Raw genomic sequence first — 18,114 nt, forward strand, 5'->3', positions numbered from 1 at the left:
ATTGTGTACAAGGACTTGCCTTTCCTGGTTTCGGCTGTTTGCCTCGTCATACCCGGCATTCCTGCGGACAAATGCATGGGTTGCGGGTGAGGAGATCTCCATTAGCTTACTGACCCTGATCCTGCCAGGTAAGGGCTGGACCCCAGGTCCCCGGGCGGCTGGAGGGTGCCGCCTCATGTCTTCAGCTATCTCCATAGCTGGACTCCAGCTGGTGTTGACACAGCAAACATGGGACAGCTCCCATTCGCCAAGGAATAGAGTGGGCAAACACAGGGAAGCTGCGCAAAGGGCCAGCGACCGTGACCAGCCTCCCAAACACCAGTCCCAAGGCCTGTGCCGGAAGCACAGCATAGCCTGGATATTGAAGGTCTGCTTCCAGAGTCTGGACTTCTGTTCCCTTCCTCCTGTATTCTCTTCTTCCCTGGCTAAATCCTCCTCAAGGGCTCACGATCTAGTATCCTGTGACTTGATAAGCCACAGTCACCTGGCCTCCTCACTACCCTTGCGTCTACAACCTTGAGGCCAGTGACACCAACTTTTGAACCGGTACATCTTCCATAGGCGCCTGCTGTCACTGCGGGGGGGGGAGGGCGCTGCCTATTGCACAGCTGAACCTTCGAAGGCGCGGTGCAAGATCGCTCCCAGAGCATGCCTAGAGATGTGCATTAACCATTCTAGAGGTCAGCAGTGAGCCTGTGCCCAGCTTCACCTCGGCCACATCACCTGCCCCCTGTAGTGGAAACCAAGGCACAGGCTGCCCCTTCTGGCACACTCCTTACTAGGTCAGTGCTGGACTGGACATGGCTGAGATATTCCTTCTTTTTTGCCTTTTGACAATTCCTCCTGTCTTCCAAGGCTCAGTTTAAATTGCCACCTCCTCCCGGCTGTCACCTTGGACCTCTCAGTCCCACGGTGGTGAATCTGCACAGACACCCCATAGGTTACTGTCTACCTCCTTAAAATCTGGGGCCCAGAGGACCAGCATCAGCCTGGCTGGCACACGGATACCCTCCCCAGCCCCCACGCACGATTTCAGAACAAAGGGCCACATGCTATTAAAAATCAATTAAATTCTCACTTCTGTGATCCTAAATTAGTTCTGGTTTGTCCCTGTGGCACCTGTAGGCCCTTTTCCTCTGCCACCTAGGGCCTGTCTGTTTGTCTTCTAGAACTCCCTACCCCCACTAGTCCCAGAGGAATGGGCACAAGGAGAAGGGATTCTCCCTTCTCCCTCCCCTCTCCTGAGTTTGGGCCTTGTCTGGGGAGTGGGATACAAGGTTCCTCCTTGGGCTCAGGGATCACTTCTTCTTTCTATTTGCCCCTCCCCCGAGTCAGGGCAATGTAGCTTCCTGGCCCAACAGACGAGCCTCAGCTTCTTTCAGCTGACCTCCTGCCACCAGGAACTCAGCTACACGCGTGTTTCATCTCCTAGACCCCAGTCATCAACCCCTTCCTCTGATTAGCAGATGCTGAGAAATGGCAGTGGCTCCTCCGGGCCCTTTTCTCTGGAGGTCTCAGGCCAGCAGCCTACTGCACAAGGACAACTTGAGACTAGAAGGGACCAGCTCCAAATGGACAATCTGGCATTTCTGGAGGCCTCGCAGAGTCAGCCGGCCAGGTAGAGATGAAAGAATGAAGAGGCCCTGGAGGACTGTTGGCTATGCCCCAGCCATACCATACCTGCAGGGTCCCCTTAACAAGCCAGGGAGACTGGCTCTTGGCCCTGCCAGCACAGCATGGAGTCTTGAAGGATCTCAGGAGCTCCTGGCCATTCAACAGGGATGTGTGGAGGAGCGCAGGGCTCCACACTCCTGTCCACTGGGAACTGGAAACAGTGTGTTTTTCTCTTGCTCATGCTGACTGACCCCAAAGGAGAAGGATGCTTGGGTGTGTAGAGCAGTCATCAGCTTCCACACACATTCAGGCTATCTCCTTTGAGGACCCCTCTCTGACCTCCAACCTTAAATGGTGGTTTGGGAGAAACCTCATTGCTACCTCAGCTCCTGTGACCACCATTCCTGCCCCACCCTTCTTCCTTCTGGCCACATACATGAAAGATAGTCGATAGATGCCCACTCACTAATCCAATGCTTCCCTGTCCCCAGGGGCCCCCAGCCGGCTCCTCTGGGTGGCACCTTGCCAGGAAGCAGAGCTGTTTGGGTGAGGGGAGAATAATCAGCTGTAAACGCCGCAATCAGGGAGAAAAGGCTGCTCGGGCCCTTGGCGCCCACACGTGCGCCTAATTGGCTCCACGTGTCTGCAGCTTCTTTCGAGAGCGGGAAAGTGGAAGGGTCAAGATCTCTTAATGTTCGTAATGGAAGGGAGGCAGAAGCCACTGGCAGCCCCACATAAACACCTTTTAATTGCTCGGAGAAGGGTGGGCAGAGGCACCGGCTGCGACAGACTCCCTTGTCCGTCAGCCCGCCATTACTGTGCCCGTAACTGTAGTCTAACCCCAGAAGCTGGGCTCCGGCAGAACCAGGAAGCACAGTCCAGTATCTGTTCCACACATGCTCACAAAGCTCCTACTGTGGGCCAGGCCTTGGCAGATGACTCGTGGCCTGCATTTCCCAGGATTAATCTTTTTGCTGAACCCTCATCAACGAATGCATCACTGGACCCAGCCGAACTGGTTGCTAGCTGCCTCGGTACCCAACCATTCCCTTTGTCGCCTCTTCCGGGAAGCCTTCTCTATTGCCCCCGTGGAAGAAAGGAATCTTTCTCTTGCTGAGGCTGCCCTGTTCCATCTGTATGTCTCTCAGGTCCCCATGCCCCGCTTCCTGTGGGACTTCTATTCATAGCTGTCACATTGTTGGTGCCCTCTGACCAAGAAACACTGGGCCGTACTTGGAGACACGACTATTAAAGTGGTGTGCTACTGGCATCTAGTGGGTAGAGGGCAGGGATGTTACCAAACACCCGCCAGTGTTCCGAGCAGGCCCCGCAGCCAGGGCTGATCCAGTTCAAAATGCCTTTGGTGCTGAGAAGCCCTGCTTCAGACAAAGCGTTGGAAAGGAAGCAGCGATTGAGTGGAAACTGGGAGGACCCTTCTCTTCCTGACGGAGAGGGTAACCGGCCCCAAGCCCCCAGCCTCTACCTCCTGCCCCTCTGAACACCAGTGCAGAGCTCCATTCCTGAACAGACCTGGCCACACTGCCAACGCACGTCAGCTTAATTGGGTTAAGTGGCCATTAGCAGCAAAAGCAGGGCGACCGCCGTACAGGAGGGTTTTTAATTTTACTCTTTAAAAGACGACGCCAATTCCCCACAGGCCACTGATGGCAGGGATGCTGCCCACCACAACCCCCTGATCCGAGGCTAAAGCTGCACTTCCCTGTCCCACCTGTGTGAGCTGTGTGGGGGACTTTGGGAGGAACACTCTTTGTCTACTAAGGAAAGTGAGGGGACAGGGACTTGTCCAAGGTCACTAGGCCATCACAGATCAAGGTGTTGTCAGAGGAAGCCAAGGCCCCATCTTCTTTGTCATTGGCCCCGGCTAATGCTACATGGTCGTGGCATATATGAAGGCACTGCCGGTTTGTATGGCCTGAGTTTCTAGGTTCTGGAGTCCCAGCCAGGCCTTACCACTGCCCCTGGCTTGTCTGAGTTGGAAGGCAAAAGGACTTCCTGGAGCAGGCTGCCAGTTTCCATAGTGATGTGCGCAGTAACCTGCTTTGGCCTAGGTGCCATGTCCTGGGTGCCCTGGCCCTGGTATTTCTTTTTTCTGGGAATTAGTCCATGGAGCCCTAATGCCTTTAGCCTTGCCTGTGGGCTTGTCTCTCAACTCATGCCAGATCCTTCCTCTCACCACATAGCCAAGGTGCCAGGGACGGGTGGCAAACGGCATAGCATTCCAGGGCGCTCACTGTCCTTGGTGGATGACACCCCTGGAGCTGAGAAGCCAGAGGTGCTGGGCAGGGAGGGTGCTCAAGCCCTTAGCTCTATTTATGCTTCTGAGATAAGGCATCTTGATGTCGGAGGGTGGTTCTGAACTTGTGAACTCCAGCAATCCTCTTCCCTTAGCCTCCTGAGTAACCGGCACTACAGGCACAGAGAAGGGAGTCGGGGGGCCTGAGATGGAATGGTCTTGGCATATGAGGGCAGGAACATGGCCTGTCCTTCCCTACCGCGCCATCAGCACCAGCACGGAGATTATCACATAACTGGCCGTAAGTGAATATAGATGACAAGGTTGAGGGGCAAACACAACCATGAATAAACCACCTCTCCAAGAAAGAGGCTGTGTGCCAAGTCCCCAGTTGAGTGGATGGGGACATAAGGATTTCGCTTCAACTCTACCCAAGTTTTCATGGTGCACCTCAGGAGCTCAGACACCTTCTTGTGCCTTCTGAAAGTCCTGGAAAGTCCTGGCTCAAAGGCTCCATCTCCTTGGGTAGTTGAAGTGTCAAGACAGGGTTCCCTGCACGTGTCCAGCGCAGAGAGACTAGCATGGCTCCTGCACTGGGGACACTGCTTGCCTGTGTTTTCCCTGATCTGGCCTGCTTCTCTCTGACTCTTGACTTCCGGTCCAGAAACATCCGATTGATGTTGATTGGACAATAGAGTGAACTTGTGGACTGCATTGCTTAGTTCCCTCTTTGCAAGCCCCAAATTAGGATTCAAGACTGGATCAAGGGATTTAAATTGGATTACTGGATGGGGTCCAGGGAGGGAGGAACAATAGAACGGGGGATGAGGGTCAAGACCCCAAAAGCTCCTCCCCTCGTTTTCACTCAGGCTGCATGCAAATGTGGGAAAGAAGAAAAGGATCAAAACTTGATTAAACGCAAATTTAAAATAAAACGAAGTTCAAAGCTGACTTTGAACAATGAGAATCAAGGCAGTAGGCAGTCCTTCTGAACTCTGGGGATGAAGGGTGAGCCTGGAATCAGGCTCCAGCAGAAGGAGGGCACTGGCCAGCAGCGAGGCTGGGACTGCAAGGGTTGTAGCCTTAGCACAGGCCTTGGGAATGTGGGGAGCCACAGGCAGGGATCTGAGTCAGGAAGACCTGTGTTCAAATTCTGGCTCTCCTGCATCCTGTCCTGATACACGACACCACCAGGCCTCAGCGTCCCCTCCTCTAAAATGGAGTAGCAAAGACTTCCTTTTGGGGATGATAGGGGAATGACTCATGATAGACCGACCATATGGTGAGTGCCTTTCCCCATCATTCTTCCACTGAAAATCATTTTGTATTAGGCACCGACTGGGTACCAGGGAATGGGCTGGTGCTGTTGACTCAGTGGAAAAAAAAAGGGCAGATATCTGTCCTGTCTCTCAGGCAGTAATGAATATGTGGGGTGCAGGATGAGAGCTGGACCAAGACCCCAGGTCCCTGGCCATGCCCAACCCCTTCTGTTATTAGGGTTGGTTGTCTCTGTGGTATTGGGTTAAGGAGGTAGGAAATGGCTCTAATTTGAGCTGGTAAGCCAGGTATGGTAGTGTATGTTCCAATTCAGAAGACATGGGGAGGAAGATTGGGAGTTTGGGGCTAGCCTGGGCTACATACTGAAACTTTATCTAAAATAAAAGTTTGAACAGGGCAGGCACATTCTGTACATCGGGTGGGGACAGGAAACCTAGGAAGCAGCGTGCAAACTTAGGGTCTGGAATGAGGGAGGGGCAGGGAGACAGAGAACGAGATGAAGGGGGACACATTTGGGAGAGGCAGTGGGTTGGGGGGGATGTGTTGGCTGGGTAGGTAAGCACATGGCTTGACATTATAGCGAGAGACCTTTGACCCCTACAGCTGAAGACTAGCTTGACCCCTTCTATGGCAGCCTGTCTTCCAACTGAATCCCTGTGATCCTGAAAATCAGGTACGACTAGATCCTGAAATTCATATCTGTGATTCTGAAAATCAGGTACGACTAGGCTCTCTAGGCACAGCTCAGGGTTCATAATTGTTGGAATCCTTAGAAGCCATTTTTCCTAGACTTAGGAGGTCAGCCCCACTCTGTTCCATGCACAAAGGCCACACAAGACTGAGGAACCCATGAGGGACAGCAGGGTCCTGCTCCTGGAAAAGAGAACTCATTATCTTTTGGGGTCTAGATATGGAGGATGTAGGCTAGCTGCCTTGACTTGGCCATGCCATAGTTGTGGAGAGATATGCTGATTTTTTTTTTTAAATTGCCTTACTGAGATTTAATTGAGATAGCAAATTCAGTCACATTAAAAGATGAATTTCAGTGGTTCTTAGAGTCATGCAACTACCGCCATAATCTAAATTTAGAATATTTTCATCACCACCAAAAGCAACCCTGTATTCACCAGCCCTATCTCCTCTCCACTGGCCCTACGCAACCATAAGCTAGCTTTCCAGTTCTATGGATTTGCCTCTGCTAGATATTTCATGGAAATACAAGCGCACACATGGCCATTGTCACTGGCTTCTTTCGCTCGGCATGATTCGAGTTTATCTATGTTGTAGGGCAGATCAACCCTTTTTCTTCTTTTTCTTTTCAACCACATGTTGCTCTCTTCTCCACAGACTGGGGTCGGCTACAATGGTGCTGCTGATCTAGGGGCAGAATGGATGCTTCTTGCCATTCATGAACGGCTCTGTAGCTCCCAAAGGCCCCTCCCCGCCCGCTGTCCTTGGAGCCAGCAGGGGTCTGGTTGCTTTGTCAGGCTGGCCTGGCACGTCTCACCATTTGTGGGGACCTAGTGCCTGAGAGCTGCAACCTCTCTGAGTGTAAATGGGGAGACCAAGGCCCGGTACAGGCAAAGAATTTTTTAAAGATTTGTGCAGAGCAGGGGCCCCAGCCTTCCCCATCTGTGGCTGCCTCTGTATCATACTCTCCCCAACAGATCCTGCAGCCCACCTAGGGGCAGACTCTACTGACACTGTTCCGACCCGGTACTCACTCTTCCATCCATAGACAAACCAGGGGTCTGAGAGGAATGAGGAAACACCAGGCCCTACAGGAGGGAGAGGCAGGATTGCCTGGATCTGCCGCGTTACCTCACGCACAGCCAAACCCAATTACCACTGCCACGGCTGCCTACCGCCCCCCACGCACAGATCTGCTATTGGTTTTCCTGCTGGAATTCAGGGATCTGTGACAATGAGGGCTGGAGCACTGCCTTCAGCCAAGGCCGCCCCACCTAGCTTTCCTTCAACGTTCTCGTGACCCCAGCACACCGGCCTACCTTCAGGGCCTGCACCTTCCTGTCCAGCAGGTTCTCAATGTCCCCCGCCACCTTCTCCACCAATTTCTGTGGTTCGTTCTCCTGTACTTCAAACAGGTTCCGATTGTCCTTGTAGATCTAGAAGGAAGCAGAGGTTAAAGGTGAGGCCAGAATGGTCCGTCACTTCCGTGCCATGGCCTTATTTACCCACTTCATGCATAGCTCAGTTAAGCCCTAATCCCTATAGGACCCTGGCTTTGGCCCCAACAAGCACAGAATCCGGGGCCTTCATGATCTCAGGAGAGGGGAACACAGGCTTTATATCCTGCCTCTGGCATGAGGGTCCGGCGTGGGCTAGTTGGTGGCCAGTGTTGGTGGTTGACGGGTCCAAGGTTGCCTTGTCTGGGCCTTGGGGATCCCCCTTCAGAGGCCATAAGTTGTACCTACTGTTTGTTCAGAGTGGCTGCGAGCAGGAGAAGGGAAAGGCAGGCTGGATGGGAGGCAGAAGACAGGGCATGTGGCGAGGGAGATGGGGCTGAAAAGCATATGTCACAAACCATATCCCAACATAAAGATGTTCTCACACCCACACATGTACATACATGTACATACCCGTGTGCAATGTCTTACGTGCGCACATTCATAGCTGCTCCTCCACATAGCCTGAGGAAGCTGTGCTCCTTTTTGTGGGTGCTGCCCTAGACCATTTGCGGAAACTAAGGAGTTCTAGGAGCCCTTGGGACGCCTCTGCCATTCAAGGCACACAATCTTGAGGGCGACCAGGCAGGAAGAATTAATGTGCCCGTTCCTCCTCCTTAGGGGGTGGAGTCTGAGTGCACATGCCTGTGTTGGTGTAAATCGACGGTTAGTGTGGAACACGGCTTGACACTGCCGTCTGTGTGCACACGCCAGCACGTGGGCTTTGGGGCGGGTGCGGCTAGGTCCTCTAGGTATGGCCTGGGAGCTTGTATGTGAGTCTCAGAGGCAGATTTCTGCAGGCGTCTTTGTTCGTGCTTGGAATCTTGGCGGTGTGCGTGCACGCACACGCATTCTACACCCGTGAGTGTCTCCAAGCCTGATCTGGCCTGTGTATCCACTCAAACAATTCCAGGAAGTCTGTACCCCAAGTTGGCTCCTTCACCACCAGAGGTCATAGGCCTGGCTGCCATGACAGAGCCTTGCCACCGGTGGCTCTGCAGAAGCAGCGGCCTGGGGAGACAGAAAGAACTGGAGGTGAGGGGCCACAGGGAGGTGACAGAGGCACCCGATGAGAAACAGACAGGCAGGGAGTGATAAGGTCGGGGAATGACAGACGAGGGGCAGAGATAAGGTCTCTGCCATCTGACAGGAGCGAGGGCTGGGGGCTGGAGGTTGGCAGAGCCTCAGTCTGGTAGTCTAAGTGTTAAAGCAACACAGGAAGCAGGCTCAGGCAATCTCCTCCTCCTGCAATCCCCCATGCTTCTCTGCTTCTCTCTCCTTTTTGTCCTCCTCTTAGAACAAAATAATTTGTGATGCAGTTGCTCTATCCCACAGAGCTGTGGCCATTAGGTGGTGAGTGGCAGAGCCTGGCATTACAGCCAGAGAGGCCTGAGGCTCTGCGTGAACAGGGCAGGCTATTCCATAGAACCCATGCTCAGCCTCTGGACCAACATCTTCACATGGTCCTCTGTGACGGAGGCAAAGGAAAGGAAGAATCAGAACCTGCGAGCTGAGGAGAAATGCAGGGAGCAGAAACCCTACATGAGGGACACCGAGCATCAGAGAGAAGAGTACAATTCTGGGCATAGGTCTGAGTGGCAAAGCCATGTCCTCCCCTGACCCACCCTTCTCAGGTTTGGAGGTTTAAAACACCTCCCTTCCCTGCTTTGGAGCGTAAACTGGTTGTGTAGCAGCCATGGTCTGGGCTACACAACTGAAGCAGCACCTAACCTACTTGTGCCAGCAGGGGGCGCAGCTGCCTGGCTTCACATGCCAAGGGATGAAGTTCCTACACATTAGATCCGCTTGTCAAGGTCATTCCCAGGCTCTGAGGATGGACCGCGCTGGTTTCCCAGGCTCAGGATACATTTTGAAGCCTATGTGGCTACTGGGTTGGGGCCAGCTGAGGGAAGAGAGCTGGTGTCAGGGCTACACCCAGGGTCCCAACAGGTGACACGAAGCTTGGAGGCTGAAGTTCTTCCAAAAGTCACCCATCTCTGAATCCCCTGATGTATTTGTTATAACAGGAGTCTTTACAAGCCAACGGATGGCAGCTCAGTTCGTGTCCTTGGAACCGTGTGCTGTTGCCACCACTGTGACTGTTTAAGATCACCAGGGCTGAGGAAGTAATCTCAGCTCCCTCCCTGCCCCCACTCTTTTGCTAGATATCCCCTCCGAGAGCTGTAGAAAGACATCAGCTGTCATTCCCAAGTAGCCAACCTCTTTCTCCCGAGTTCTGCCCAAGCCCAGCCCCAAACCCTCAACCCTCTCTCTCGGCCACCCTGTCTTTTTCCCTAACACCTCAGTCTCAGCCCCGGAGGTGATAACAGAGGAGCCCAGACACCAGGGAGCCTCTGATATCACACAGCCATGGCTAGCTCATTTGCTGTCCCCCCAAGCACCCTGTCTCTGTGCAGAGGACACTCAACAAAGGCATATGCCCAATTCCCTGTTTAAGAGCAGAGCTTTGAGACCCAGGTTTCATCCCCTCCACCTCTGCCCGCAGCTGTGTGAGCTCCCAGAGGCCTGCCTGTCTCTGCCCGGCTTTCTTCCCATTCTACTTCCATCCAAGGACCTATCCCTGTGTCCTTCCCTTGGTGCTTGCATTTGAGGCCACTCTGGATTACTGCTAGCAGACCTTGAAGCCATGCTGTTCCTGCCACTCTGTCTTCCTATGCGCTCTAAATCCTGTCCAGAGTGAGGAAATGGATTGTAAGGGGTTTCTGGTGTAATGAAGATAGAATCCTAGCGGCTGCTCAAGCTGCCAGCTCAGACAGTCCCCGATCCCCAGTGAACCCCTGATAGGTAGCAGCTCCTAAATGGCAGGCCCCTGGCGTCCCATGCTTTCAACATTCCTTTGGACCTGTTCCAACTGCTCTGTTCCCTGGAAGGGCCCTCAGCTCAGTGCTGAGCTCAAAGGAGATCTGAATGGCACAGTTCAGCAGGTGACCCTCCCCAAGAGGTAAGTCGTGTCCATATTGATGTGATCCAGGGAGCTGATTTCCAGCAAGGACCCAGGAGGGAGCCCAGAGAGAGTGTAGTGCTTGGACCCTGCCAAGGGCTACCTCCTCACTGACACCAGCCCCTAGTCTTGGGACCAGCTGAAACATGGGCAGAAAGGCCAGGACACCGGGTATGACCACAGCAGGACCACATACCTGCTGGTTTCCTTGCACCAGAGAGTTACTTGGAAAAACACAACAGTTCCCACAGCCATGCTGTCTCAGTGGTCCTCACCTTTATCCAGGTTTGGTTTGAACAAAGAGACTACTGGGTACACAGGCTGCTCACCTGGAAGCCATCCATCTAGCAGGGCAAGAGGCAAGGCCTTCATCCCACAGGGAATGGGAGGGAGGCACTGGGGGACAGAAAGAGCTGTGTAGGCACATGGGGGAAGGAAGGGGACAGTGCCAGAAGTCCTGAGGAACCTCTGGGGTGGCCAAGGCAGGAGGGACAATGTAAGGGGGTGTATGGAGTCCTTCACTCTACATACCATGGACCTGTAAGATGCACTTCTAGTCACTGTTTTTAAAAATGTGTTTGTACAATGTGCAAGTGCGTGCCTGTGAAGGCCAGAGGCCAACATCAGGTGGCATCTTCAATTCCTCTCCACCTTGTTTGGAACCAGGGAGCAGGAGCTGCCTCTCACTGAACCTGATAGGACTACACTGGGTATAACGGGTCCCAGAGATTCCCCCCGTCTGTAAGGCGCCCCTGGTGTTTACGGAGGAACTGGAGTTTAACCTCAGATCCTCATCCCTTTGTGCCTGGCTTTTTAACAACCGAAGCATTTTCTCAGTCCCTACCTATAGCTGTGACTCCATTTGGGTGCCTTCTTTCCTTTCGGGGACTCATGCTAGGTCCGTGGTCCCTTTGGGGGCCCCAAACCCTCTGCCCAACCTCTTGCTTCCTGGGGCAGCTATGTAAATGAGAAGAGATCCCGAAGGATGCCGGCAGGACACTGACCTTGGACGGGCAGAACGAGTCAGCCTCGTTCCCAAATGCCAGGGACATTCAAAAAGCTACCATAGGAGACAAAAGACGAGTGGCATGGACAGACCCCACCAGGAGTATTTTACAAAGTCCCAGAAAGCCAGCAAACGGTGAAGCTGAGCCAGCTACTAACCTGCCTGAGGGTGGGAAGGCTGAGAAGGGAGAGGAAGGAGGGAAAGAGAGGATGGGGGAGGCCACAGAAATACCCCCACTGGCTTGCCCTGCGGCAGGGGCTTTACGCACTCGACCTCACTGATTCATGATGGGCAGGAAAGGCAGTGCATTCTTGTCACCCTCATTTAATGGGCAGAGACTGGCCTGCCTGTTAAGAGGTGAAGTCCCACTGCAGAGCTGGAAACCGAACAGGCCCGCTCTGATCCAAAGCCCTTGCCTTAGGCACTCTGCAGTTCCGTCCTCTGCATCTATCTCTAAACTTGAAGATAAGACTTTTGAGAAAAGGGGTATAAAGGTTTGAAGGGATGAACTGGGGTTGGGGCAGACACAATGATGCCGAAGAGCTGGGGGCGGGTGGGGAGCCAGCCACTCCAGAAGGGAGGGGTCGGTGGACCGGCACAACTAGCAGGCTCCTCTAACCAACCACATAACCCTGGGAGTGAAAACAGGCACACGCTCTTGAAGCTTCTCTCCGCAGTGAAGGTGAACGGGTCCTAATCTCTGGAAAATTAAATCAGAGAGAAAATGGAACAAGAAAGACTTGACGCAGGCTTGCCTTGCCTCTGTGCCTCCTCAAAGGCCCGGGCTCAGCGTGGGGCCCGGCATCCCAGCCCCCACTCTGAGCCTGCTCTCCCTAGGCGAGCAGCTGGTCCCTAAACCCTCTCTTACCACATCTTACACAGCCGAGGTGGGTGTCTTAACTATCCAGTCCCCCATGCTTCCAGGCTCCTACTGGGGAGGGCAACCAGCGGACCGCAGCGGGCAGACTAGAACTCCCAGGGAAGAGGGTGCTGGGCCCTGGCACTGAGGATTGGTACCAACTGCTAGACTGGGCTGTGCTGGAGATCAGGGAAGCCATAAGTGACGGTCATAGGTAGCCCAAGGCAAGGAGAGTGGAGGGCAGGCAGTGACCAGGTCAAGACCCCAGGCACAGCAGAGCCAGAGTGAGGCCCCTGGCTGCTTAACCAGGCCCCTATCTTCGTCAAGAGTCATGACAGCTTACTAATCACCCCTGATGGGGACCAGCGGTTCCCGGCCAGGCACCTGGAGGTCTGTGCCGTGTAAGTACCTGAGGCAGAGCTGGCACAGGCCTTGCCTTGCCGGGACTAAAAGGGTGCCCCACATTAGGTACACAAAAACCCTAGGCTGTGTCTGTGACTGAGAACTCCCCAGGGCAGCTTCGCTTGCCAGGGACAGAACTTACAGTAGGGCAAGGGGCCGCCAGAGCCCTCAGAACACAGTCTGTGCCTGCACACCAGTGTGTGCTGCTCAGTTCCAGGCTTCCTCAACTTGCTCACATCTGTCAACTGCCACCCAGTCCATAGTGGGCTGGTTCCATGGTGAATCATCTGTCTATGGTATATTGTCACAATCAGGGTTTGTATACTGCGACATCGGTTGTGACGCTGCTAATAATTCACCTTCATATTGAGTAGCAATTGCCTGGGAATCACACGCAAAAGTAGCCAGGCCATTACGATCTAGTCTTGCTTAGTCACAGGGGAGGTCTTTCTGCAATAGGTGGTACCTGCCTTGGCCCTGCCCTGTCTGCACAGCCCACATTCCTGAGGGGGCACTCCACACTGGTGACACACTCTGTGAGCCTGGGCAGGGGAGAAGGGCCCAGCAGCTCTCTGGTTTGGGCCCTAAGAGGCAGCTTCTAAGAGCTTTCACAGGCAGGCTCCCCCATCCCCTTCACAAAACTCAAGGAGGGGGGATAAAGTCCCCCACCCACCCCCAGCAACGCCTCCCTGTTTTTAAAGTTAAAGTTTAGTTGACTGTCATCCATTACTGCAATTAGTACATTATGTCTAATTATGCAATTAGTGTAAAAAGTGCACTTGCCGCTGAGAATGGGAAATTACGCTGCCTCGTTACGCTGTAAAATCCATGTCATAAAAAGGCCCAATCTCTTGTTTTTCAAAAGACACAAAACCCAACACAAGACAATAAACCAAAAAAAAAAAAAATCTTCTCAGCCAGGCTGGGGCCAGGCTGAGACAATGTCCCCAAGGTGGCTCTAGGAAAGTCCCTCTCCCTGTAAATCCTGTCCTACATACAAGCAGAGGAAGCAGAGCCCATTGTTGGGTGTGGCCCTGCCTTTGCTCCTCTGAAACAAATGTGTCTTTCTAAGTGGGCTTGTTTATTTATTCAGTTTGTTTATTTCTTGAGACAAGGTCTTTGCTACTTTGTAGCACAGACTGCTGTGTAATTCCTGATCTTATTGCTCTCTCCTCCCAAGTGCTGTAATCACAGGCATTTACCACCACCTCAGTCCCACACTGACTTTAAAGCCTTGGTACACCTGATTGTCTATATCTCATGTGGGAACAGTCTTGGCTTCCACCACCACATTCTAAACTGAGAGAGGTCCTTTCTCCAGGGTTCCTAGTGGTACTAAGAACAGAGGAACACCATATCCCGCCTCAGGAAAATTAAAGACACCCTCTCACATCGAGGATTCCTAAATCCTGGAAGCATTGCTTTAATGAGTAACAAGTACCTTGTCACAGAAACCTCTTGCAAGCCCAGCTGTCAGGGAGGCTAAGGGATCACCTAGAGTCACCCAACACAGTGGTTTGGCTCCAGGCTGCTAGAATATTACAGAATTCCCATGGTCATAGAGCTATATGATATTCAGTGTGTGACTACATTTCACCTACAGTCGGGCTCTCTTAGTATTGACGGCGTGTTCTAGGATAGGCAAAGATGAGAGAAATTTGAAAAAAAATATATAATTATTCATATTTTATGTGTAGGGTGTTTTACTTGCATGTATGTCTGTACACTGTGTGTGTGCCTGGCACCCACAGAGGCCAGAGCGGAGTGATCCCCTGGAACTATATTTGCAGATGATGTGTCATGTGAGTGCTGGGAATCAAACCCAGGTCCTCTGAAAGAGCAACAAGTACTCTTAACCACTGAGCCATCTCTCCGGCCCTGAGAGAGGAATTTTTTGGCTCTCCCTACTACAAAGGTAGTAATCCCTCCCAAACGGTTCCAAATCCTTCCATCCCAGTCCATGGGGGTAGGGAGAGAGTATACTTCAGTGCATTTCAATGCCAAATTCTAATTGACCAAATTCTCATGACCCATATCTAAGGTCACAAGCTCCAGCTCCAGCACGGGACACTTAATACCTTCTAAGAAACACCTGAGAAACACCCCTGAGCCCTTATCTCCAAGCTCCCACCATTCTCTGACTCAAATCTTCACGGCGTAGGTCTGCCCTAACCTCGAGGGGAAGATGTGTCTTCCTGCCACTCCCACTGCCTAGATCATACATGTTCACCGAGCAGACAACCTGAAACACACATGCGTCAGCATCCCCAGGACATGGGCCCAACAGCAGAGCTCCTGTAGCTTCACCAACCTGCACTGTGCATGTCTCTGTTTGGGGCGTTCGGAGAGGCCGAGAGGGTAGCTGGGGGGGGGGTAGAAGGAAGGGATTCGGACCCCACTGGAGGGACACCTGTTGTTTAAGCTCAATGCAGGTATCCCTTGAAGCCCCAGAGGGAGCTCCAGGAGCCACTCTGACCCAGCCCCGTCACACAACCAAACCGCCACGAAGACTCTCAACACCCTCCTCGACCTGGGAAAACATCAGCGATTCAAGCCTGAGGTAAAGCAAACTGTAGGCAAGATCCCGGGGCCCCAGCTCACGCTCCCCTCCCTGAGCTGGGAGCCGCCGGCTGTCGAGGCAGCTGGGAGGGAAGCTGTGCCCAGCACACCAGCTGGCACGGGGGAGTGCGAGTAAACATACCCGCACTTTCCCAACTCACACAAGTCGCGGGTGGCGGCCGGCTGGTGTGGGTGCCCATGTTTATGAGAAACAGACTGTTTGTGTCGGCATCTGTGGCCCCTTGCCGCCCACCCTGGCTGCACTCTCTCGTGCTGTCTTCCCACCCAGTTGGCTCCTATCTTCTTCCCACGGGAATTCCATCAGCCACAGAAGGACAATGACAGCAATGGCAAGGCCCCCTGTGCAGCCCAACAGGGCTTGGTATATAACCCCAAGTCCCCTTGACGGTCCCGTGGTTACTACGCCCATTTTATAGCCGAGGAAACCAAGGATCTGGAGGCCAGAGAAGTTGTCCAGAAACTATGCCAGGACACCTCCGTGGCACGGGGCTTCTCGGAGCTGTCATCGTTGCTAGCCCCTGGGCACATCGCTGCTCTCCTGTCTGCCAGACAAGTCAGATCTGTTCTGTACGCCCTCATCCACTTCCTCCCGTGGCCTGGCCCTGGCCTGTCTCTGAGTGAAGACCTTGCCATAGAGGAGGTAATCAGCGTTCTTCCACTGATGGAGCCTAGGAGAGAACAGGCCCCGTGACTGCCTTGCTCTCTACTTTCTTTAATCCTTTCTCTTCTCTGCCTTGTTCTTTTGGGGGTGGTCTACAAAATGGACTGGAGTAAGGCTCCTCCATGACCTCTTAGGAGCAGCATGCTGGGAGGGGTCTGGAATCTCAATGCGCTCTTGGTGGGCTAGGGAGACTTCCATTATGTCATACATAGATCCACCCAAAACGATGGCCCTGAGAAGCCCCTTGGCTATACAGATCTCATCACAGGTTTTCATTTCTCATCCCCTAAAGTGAACAGAAATGCATGTCTATAAACTCTCTCATGAGATGGCCTGACGCGTGGTTCCAGAGGCCAGAGAGCAAAGGACAGAACCTGCTTCCTCTGCCAACATGACCTCCATTTCACTGGGATAATCTAGCAAAGAGGGCTTAGTGGCCCAGGGTCTGGCGCAGGTCCCTCAAGGACGCCAGGGTGGTTAGAAACAAACCTTGCATGGAGAGTCCACTGGTTAGTCCCTCAGAACTGGTGACAAGGGTGGCTGGCTTGTCATCTTACACATGAAGAAAATGAGGTGCCACGGGGAACAGAGCCTGTCCAAAGATGAAATCTCCTCATCCCGCTTACCTATTATGCCCTAGAATGCTTAGACAGGTGAGTCTGAATTCCAGCCCTGCTCTTGATGAGGTACAACCCTTTCCCTTCAGCCTGGTTGTTCTGAACATTTTTCAAAGATTGATGACCAAAAAAATGTAGGGTGCTGAAGGCTTCTTGTGGGGCCTCCTTGCAGGGTCATTCCCAAGCCCCTGGGTACCTGCTTTGCCCAAGCTGTCCTCCAAGTACCAACTTTCTGGTCTTAAAGGCCTTCCTTTACTGCTAAAACTTACTGCTAAGGGCGTCACCAAACAATGACAGCATCAATAACACCCTTTGTCATGAGAGGGGCTGCCAGGGCCTTGGGCTGGCTGCTGTTGTGAAACCGTGAAATTGTCACGTGATCACAGCTGGGCATGAAGGCAGAGATGGCGGCAAGTCTCGGTGGCGGCTGCAGCTTCCCATACTTCGTCAAGAGACCTCTCTAGAACAAGCGCACCTGCTGGGGATGGAGAGATCTCTGAGCATCTGCTACTTTAGCAGAGGAATGGGGTTCAATTCCCAGCACCCACTAGTCAGCTCACAACTATCTGTAACTCCGGTTCCAGGAGATCTGCTAGCCTCTTCCGGCCTCCACAGGCACAGGGGATTCATGTGGTACATAGACACACATGTGAGCAAAACGCCTATATGCAAAAAAGAAAATAAAAACGAAGGGGGAAAAGCACATGCCTGAGATGAGGCCACACACATTGACTTTCCCTCATTTCCGCTCAGCACCCAGGTAGCGATTTACAGACCCCACTTATATTTTGCATTTAGACTCACAGAGGACGCCTGTTGCTGACACTCCCAGGCTCCATGCGTCTCCCATCCATGCCTGCAGAGGTGTTCCAAAGCCACCTTAAAACACGTGCAATGTTTTAAGCGGTGGAGCTTTGCAGTTTCCAGAGGGCTGGGGCGGCCTGAAGGTCACATCCCTGACTCCTCCTGCGAGCACACCACTGGAGAGGCTTCTAGGGACATTGGCAAGAGTAAGGATATGGTCAACAGTGGTCAACAGTGAGCCAGGTCCCAGGAGACACTGGGCTGATCCCCAAGTCCTCCATGCAGGTTGATCACAAGGCCCGAGTCTGAGGCAGCAAAAGAGCAGTGGGCACCGAGTGAGGAGCACCAAGGAGTGTGTGAGGAGCACCAAGGAGTGAGTGAGGAGCACCAAGGAGTGTGTGAGGAGCACCGGTGCCTGAGCCATCTTGTTCCGTCTTCTGTCCGTATCTCGCGGCTCCATCTTACTCCCTCCCCTAGTTTTTCATTTTTCTTTCTTTCCCACTCTCAGTTTATAGCTCTTCTTGAGTTTTATGTATCCTTGTAAGTGCCTTTACATCTTCCGCAGAACAAGTTGAAAGCATAAATAAATGAACAGGGCCCAGACACTGGGGCCTTCTGCACAGGCGGAAGACATGCCGAGGACAGGTGCATATTGGGGGCAAGCGCGCACTCAGGACATACACACACCAGGGGCACAAACCCAGAGGGGCCCGCCTTCCTCGCATCACTCACAGCCTTCCTAAGCCTTCACAGGAAGCTCCCTGCTCTGAATCTGAAAAACCCTGATGGTCATCACTCAAAGATTTCCTGAGCCCGGGCCAGTGAGCTGCTGACGGTAGGCATCCGCTAGTTGTTCTTCAGCAGGCTCTGGCCCTTCTTTGCACCTCAGTC

The 18,114-nt window shown here is 53.1% G+C and overlaps 1 protein-coding gene across 7 annotated transcripts in view; it reads right to left on the reverse strand.

Annotated features, from left to right (window-relative positions):
* The window catches only part of Cacna2d2 (calcium voltage-gated channel auxiliary subunit alpha2delta 2), a 127,535-nt gene that overhangs the window by 57,143 nt on the left and 52,278 nt on the right, over positions 1-18,114 (reverse strand). For all 7 annotated transcript variants that reach the window (XM_060385320.1, XM_060385319.1, XM_060385324.1 and 4 more), the window contains exon 3: positions 7,156-7,272. In XM_060385320.1, coding sequence (XP_060241303.1) covers positions 7,156-7,272 — 117 coding nt within the window. The remainder of the gene's footprint in view (positions 1-7,155; positions 7,273-18,114) is intronic.

Source organism: Meriones unguiculatus, chromosome 6 (assembly GCF_030254825.1).
Source record: "Meriones unguiculatus strain TT.TT164.6M chromosome 6, Bangor_MerUng_6.1, whole genome shotgun sequence".
NCBI lineage: Eukaryota > Metazoa > Chordata > Mammalia > Rodentia > Muridae > Meriones > Meriones unguiculatus.